The sequence below is a fragment of the Halyomorpha halys genome, unplaced genomic scaffold (assembly GCF_000696795.3).
Source record: "Halyomorpha halys isolate HHAL.00 unplaced genomic scaffold, Hhal_1.1 Scaffold85.1, whole genome shotgun sequence".
NCBI classification, from domain to species: domain Eukaryota; kingdom Metazoa; phylum Arthropoda; class Insecta; order Hemiptera; family Pentatomidae; genus Halyomorpha; species Halyomorpha halys.
Genome location: NW_027112611.1, coordinates 756,764 through 764,019, shown reverse-complemented (window position 1 = coordinate 764,019; position 7,256 = coordinate 756,764). Strand labels below are relative to the sequence as shown.

The window sequence follows — 7,256 nt, the reverse complement described above, 5'->3', positions numbered from 1 at the left end:
TTTTTTTTTAATCTTTTTTAGTCCTGACGAAGCCCTGCAAAATGTTAGCACATAATAGTTTTTATTACTATCTTAGTTCTTTTGACAGCAGCCGGATCATTTTCTTTTTGTATATTACACACGGTCAATAGACAATCTTCAAATATTTTACTCTCTCTCGTAATTCTACCTTTTTTATCTCCTAAGTATGATTACCTATTAATTTTTTTTTTTTTTCACTGTGGCTATTTGTTAATTTTACAATTTTCTAATTCATCTTTTTTTAAGCTTCATGGTTATACTTTTATTTGATTATTTTATTCTTTAAACTACGTATATACTCTTTCTTTTTGTTTAACATATTTATATATATTTGAGGAGTGGGTAGCTCAGTAGTAAGGCTCTATGCTATTAACTCTAAGGACCGGGTTCAAACCAGGCTGTGGCAGATAATCATTTTCTGTTTCACTGTAGCTAAGAGTCAGCCCTGTGAGTTCAGGAGATCTCCAAGGCCCACCCAGCCTCATTAAGTGAGCACCTTTAATTGAATAAAAATCTGGCAGTCGAGTGTGATTCCGACCAAATAACCTCCTTGCACAACTGTTGGTCTATTAACAGTACTTCCTTCCACAGTACTGCACCCATAAGCCTCCATTGGTTGTAGTGGTACAGATTTAATTAATTTATATTACCATATTATTCCCTCATACATTCAATGTTTTGACCACAAATAAAAATTCTTGTATCTTCAACGGACTTATCATATTGGAAATATTTTGAAGTCCATTGAAGATGCTTCAAATAATCTGAATTATCATTCAACCTTCAGAACCCAGGTGAGAAATATCTATTTCTATTTTATTGTCCTATATACCTTTTCCTGTATATATCGATCTCCATCCAGCTTGATCTATTATTATTACACCTCATTTTCTTTCTTTCTTTTAATTATTCAATATTTGTTATTATTTCTACACATTATTACAGCATTATTTTTTAGTTAAATAATACATTTAAAATTCTACCACTTTTTACTGTATTTGTTTGTAGTTAATATTCGATTCATGTATGTTTGTAATGTTTGTTAACTACATTTCTCTCTTTTATATCATGTTTATATACTTATATATAAATAGATAAATATATATGTAGAATTCTTGTTTGAGACTGGTTTCTTTATTAAATATAATAAAAATATCTGAGTGGAAGATAGTCAGGAGTGCGGTCAGCAAATAAAGAAAAACCTATTTATTTATGCCGACGTTTCAACCTGAATTTAACACCTTCATCAGAGTTTCTGACAAAGGTAACTCTAGTCTAATGAAAGTTATTATGACTAATAAAAATTACAGTTATTTAAAAAAAAATATTTTTTGTAGTAACGCATTTTAAATAAATATTACTATGCTTCATTTCTGATATTTCTACCTTCTCCAATCACATCAGGATCAGGAAAGGATGAAGATTACCAAGCAGAAATCGCATAGGCTGTAACACCTGCTCACGTCACCACAGCTGTATCTCCAGCTGAAGCTGCAAATATATAAGGCTATTATTCGTCCAACGCTGCTCTATGGTGCACCTCTTCAAAACAACACTACAAAAACATCAGAGCTAACGGAACTCCATCCTTCTGCGGATCGTCTCAGGCACCACACTGCAGAGGGCCAGGAGCAGTGCTATGCACCCAGAACTCCAGCTTCCCTCTGTTTTGGGTTTTATAGGCCGACGGTACATCAAGTTCTTTGATGGACTAAAGGCCTGTGCAAACTCACTCTTCCGGGATATTGCCCCTCGACCAAGACCTGAGAGGTGGCAAGGCACTGTTCCCTTGGTCGACGTGCTCACCTAGGGAAGGGGTTTAGTTGCTGTCTAAACCCTATCATTCATCACTAGAAGAGAGGTCCCTTCTCACTCGTGACAATGCAGACGGTGAGTAAGCGCCACAGTGCTCCTCTGCACACAGCAGATCCCAGAACCTACCTTAAAATGCCCTTCAGGCAAAGAAATTGTGTATATATTATGATAGGAGGGTAAGAAAAAAAAGTCTTGATATTTCAAAAAATCGTTGGTTATTTGGTATTATTCATGCGTATTTTCCCTTTATAATAAAAATTTATTTATTTTAAATTTCAATTAAAAAAAATAATAAACAAAATGTTTTTGGCTAATTTATGTATAAAAATTATTTAAGTGTTACAATATTCCTTTAAAAAATAAATAATAATATTATACTGATGTTATTATTGTAAACCAATATTCTTTATGTTATACTGATATTATTTATGATTTACTGCTATTTCTATTTCCAGGAAAGATCTGGCGAATCATTCGATCTGTTGATAAGGACAGTTTCAATTTGAATATTGAAGACAGCCCCCTCCCTCCCTCCCACTACCTAATATTCAAAAATAACCATAAACCAAAATTTCCAACTGTTTCATTCAACAAACCATAAATGAATAGAACAGAAGAACTTAACACTAATTTAATACCTACAATTAATATCCATAATTTTCTGAAAAATGGAGATGAGCAGATTAAATATAGCCCAAACAAAGATATCGTCCTACTGCTAGGTAACATTGGATCTGGAAAGACCACCCTGACTCAGTTTATTTCTGGCAATTCTCACACCCTCTGGTCTCAAGAAGTAGAGGAAGATACAGGTGAATATGTGATCGTTGACACACTAAACAAAATCAATAGTAACTCTGCTCTTGTTTCTCACACAATTTATCCTGAATTAGTAGAAGATGCCAAGAAAAAGATACTTTATTACGACTGCCCAGGGTTCAGTAATACAATGAGCACAGCACATGAGATAGCTGCCACATATTTCATTAATAAAGTGATAGATTCCGCTAGGTCTGTGAAGTTGGTTTTCGTAGTCAGCCATCATTCGGTTTCCAGAGGAGCTGACAGGCAGGACTTGATTCTAATGTTACAACACGCTACAGATTTCATAAGGCAAATCGAAAAGTATAAGAACAGTATAGCCCTTGTAGTCACCAAAATAGAGAACAGATATGTTGGTAACAAGATAGTGTCAGATGAGAAAGTTATTGGGACAATCAGTCACTATATTGAGCAGGTAATAGAAGACATAAGTATGTACCCAGAGATCATAAGCTCTGAGGGAAAAGAAAAAGTTTTGTCTTTCTTAGAAATCTTCTTAAGTAAAGATAATAATGACCAACTCACAAAAATAGGAATTTTTCGGAAGCCCAGTGACTCTGGGCTTTTAATTGGAATTGAACGGATGAAAGAAAGTAAAACTTTATTAAAAAAATTGATTCAAAAAAATACTAAATCAGTTAACGTGGATGATAAAGATTTTAGATATACAGTTTCGGCAAAATCCACATTCCATATTGGTTGTTTAGCAGAAGAAATAAACAAAACTATTGTAAAACAATTATTCAACATGTGGGATGAGGTAGAAAACTATTGTATTGCCATGGAAGAGAAAATCTCCGATCTAGAATATTTAAATTTTACCTTCCAAAACTTACAGCAATCTTTCTCAAAGATACAGGAAAATGCTATGAAGAATAAAATAACTCCTGAAGCATTCATGAGTGAAATTGATGTCAATTTAAAAAAAATTGAAATTTTCATTCCTGATGAACACATAAAAAAAGTGCTAAGTGACAATGATTACATAAATTTTCTTAATGCCGTAAGTAATCAATCAATAAAAAGCTATAAATCATCACTATTGGCTGCAGGTCTATCAAAACTGACCGAGTACTTTAGTGAATCACATTCATTTTACCATGTCCTGAATGAAATGTATGTAAGGTTAATGGAATTCGACATACAAAAAAACAGAAACAACTACAACACTATAGATTTAAACGAACTAAGCGATTTATTTGAATCTTCTATCTTCAAAGTGATTGAGACTATTTTCAAAGAACACAATCATTTTAGGAAAATAAAACTTGACAAACCTAAGTTTAAATTATTGAATAGAGTTTTGGACAATACTCTGAAATATGAAATTGAAGTCAGCAGTTCTGAAATCGATAGAATTGTAGTGAAAGGAATGAATCTGAAACTGAGTGATGTTAGTGAACTTTTGAGGAACAAAGACATAAAATTCCTCAAAGTTTATGCACTACATAAAGTGTTCATCGACATCAGCTTAGATTTAACTGGTAGGGAAATACAGATGGCTATTGTAGCCCCAGTGTGGGAAGTTGTAGGAAGCCAAAGTATAATATTAGACGGAAACCCAGGTATCGATCATAATCCTCAGAAGGCAAGAAATGGGATGGGGTATGGTGAAAATGGACTTGATGGACTACCTGGAGAACCGGGAGGTCCTGCTGGTAATTTTAAAGGAATAGGAAAACATTACATCAATGAAAAAAATCTGCACATATCGACCAATGGAGGAGCAGGTGGTAGAGGACAGGATGGAGGAGATGGTTCAGATGGGTATGATGGTGATGATTGTCCAGACTGCTGGACAAAGGAATATATGTTACTAACTCTTGTTTATAACTCAATAGAATATAAATATCCTGGCGGAAAAGGTGGGAATGGGGGAGATGGTGGTATTGGTGGTTATGGAGGACATAAAGGAAGTATAAGCATCATTAAAGTTGGAGCAGAATCTGGAGTTGTTTATGCAAAACAAACTGCTCGAGATGGACTTCCTGGAGCTGATGGAATAGGCGGCAGTCATGGGAAAGGAGGACAGTTCTTTTGGTTAAAAATTAGGAACTATCTAGCTTTCGTACATACTGCATTTTTTGAGCCATATGATGAATTGGCTGAGAATGGGATATCAGGGTTGACTGGCAAAAACCAAAATGGAAGAAAGAAAGCTTGTAAATTAACAAAATTATTGAACTTTAACAATATTAAAACAGAATACAAAACCTACTCACTAAGCAATATAAACAATAGTTTACAAGAAAAGTTTTTAATGAAATTTATAGATGAAATGGATAATCACACATTCATTACTCAGCCAATGAAAAGAAAAAAGAAGTAAAAGAAGAAATATTATTAAATAAGCATACAAATAGAAGATTATATAAATGATTGTTAAAAATAGAAGAGAAGAAATAAGTAGCACAAAATAAGAAGGGAAACTAAGAAAGACCAAATATAAACATAATGGTAATCTGACAGTGGTAAATAGAATAATATGAAGAAATGTATTGTATGTGGCATTAACAGACAACCTAAGTTAATCTATGATGGTATAGGTAGGGAAGGAGGAAAACACTGTAAACATAAATTCACTCTTTTGCTTTATTTTATACCTTATATGCATAAGGTCCCGCTAGACAAATGGGGTATGAAAGGATTAAGAGGACAGAGTAGGTTAGATAAAAATTAAAGAAAAAACACTTTTCAATTAATAATGTTAATAAATGTTGAGGATATCATAAAAGTATATAAAAACTATCTTATTATTATTAATTTGGCACAACTCGATGTCGATTCCTGGCCTCCTGCATCAGCCTCCACCAATCATTACAACCTTGGGCAGCTGCCATCCAGTTCCTCATACCCATCACCATTTACACCATCACTTGATCGAAGGCGAGGTCTTCCTCGGCATCTTGTGCAACTATTTTCCTTAGCAGATCATTGTCGGCCATCCGAGCAAAATGCTCGGCCCACCTCAATCTACTGAGCCTCACAAACTGGACGTCTGGTTTCTTATATAAATCTTGGAGCTCCTGATTTGTGCGATGTCTCCATATTTTCCATAGTTGACAGCTCCAAACATTTTACAGAGAATCTACCTCTCCAAGACCATTAAGTTGTGCTCACTAGCCTTGGAGATAGTCCACGTTTCCAAGCCATACAGAAGAATGGCTCCTAAAATAGGGACTGAGGCTATAATAACAAGGGTTGTCACATAGGACTCTTTGTTTAATTTCGGAGTCCCCAACACTGTCTTGGGTTATGAGCGATCCAAGATACACAAACTCGAGGACTTTTCCAAAAGTATATTCTCTGATCCTGATTTCTTCACCAGGTCTGGGGATTTCTTCTGTACCATGTATTTGGTCTTTTCTGCATTCACTTCAAGCCCCAGTTTTCTTGCAGCTTCAGCTAATTTCATAAATCCATCAGAGACAGCTTGGAAAGACAAAACTATCTAATAAACAATAATTTATGAGCATTTTTCTTAAGAAAATACCAAAGATCAATGGCACAGTCAATAATTAATAAAAAAAAAAATATATTTTTAATATTCTGGAGAGATTCGAGGTCGTCAGATTATATAATTCTCTTTCACCTTAATTTATAATGAGTTGCTTATTGTTGAGCGTAGATTCAATATACCAGGTCCTTTTAGGAAATAACTTCCCTCCCAAAATCATTGAGAAACTTATCTAAACTTACAAAAATCCTACCCCCTCTTCACCGAATTCTCACTCCCTTCTTTATGATAAAATCTATAAATACTAATGTTCCTTTATCTCCATAAATTCCGACGCCTCCAGATCCCAAAATTTTTTAATTAATATCCCTTTTTACTGTTTGTTGCAATATAGTTCATTAAATGATATATTTATAAAGAACTAAAACTTTTTTATTTTATTTTTTCTAGAAATCTCTAATAAATTTGTCATAATAATTATTTCTTATATAAACGATATGTTGAGATCATAAAATAATATGATTTATTATATTCAATTTATGCACTTCAAATTGCAATTTATGTTTGTTATTTATGCCATATTAGTATATATATATATATTTGTACTTTTATTGATGTATTATTTATGTATAATTTGTAATTACATGTAAGTAGGTATATCTCATACAAGTAAATTTAAAAAATGAGCTGTTAGCTGACAGTGTTTTTCTTTGTTTTTTTGTTTTTTTTGACATCCCGATCCTTTTAATCCACTAACATATTTATTTATTTTAACAACACGTTGAAGATCCTAATATAATAAAGAGTACACATTGAATGCAACAAATAACTAATATAAAGATATAAAGAAACTGTAATAAACTAATAAAAATATATAATAAAACACTTTTTTTTTTCTTTTCCACATCCTAACACTTCTTTACAGCAAGTAGTCAGTCTATTTATGTTTCGCATTTTATCTATTTATTTTTGTGTTAATAATTGGGCTTATGATGTTGGAGTAACACAAATATAATTTTTATAATGTGAATTTCTTGTTTACAGCCCATTTCTCATATTTTTCTATAGCAATCATTTCTTTCAGATTTCATTTGAAATTAATGTTTGTGTAAAGTTTGAATAAAATACCTGTGTTTTTGTG

At 32.9% G+C, this 7,256-nt stretch overlaps 1 protein-coding gene across 2 annotated transcripts; it reads left to right on the top strand.

Moving 5' to 3' along the window:
* Positions 1–34: 34 nt before the first annotated feature.
* LOC106677066 (uncharacterized) lies at positions 35–6,973 on the top strand. Of its 2 annotated transcripts, XM_014414754.2 has the most exons (4): positions 35–815; positions 1,132–1,285; positions 1,426–1,911; positions 2,292–6,973. In XM_014414754.2, the coding sequence occupies exon 4, from the start codon at positions 2,438–2,440 to the stop codon at positions 4,985–4,987; it is 2,550 nt and encodes an 849-aa protein (XP_014270240.1). In that variant the 5' UTR covers positions 35–815; positions 1,132–1,285; positions 1,426–1,911; positions 2,292–2,437; the 3' UTR covers positions 4,988–6,973. The 2 variants fall into 2 exon arrangements, with proteins under 2 accessions (XP_014270240.1, XP_014270238.1); XM_014414752.2 differs by lacking the exons at positions 1,132–1,285; positions 1,426–1,911.
* Positions 6,974–7,256: the final 283 nt, after the last annotated feature.

Coding starts and splice junctions, on each gene's coding strand:
- LOC106677066 (XM_014414752.2), top strand. CDS start 2,438: ATGAATAGAACAGAAGAACTTAACACTAATTTAATACCTACAATTAAT.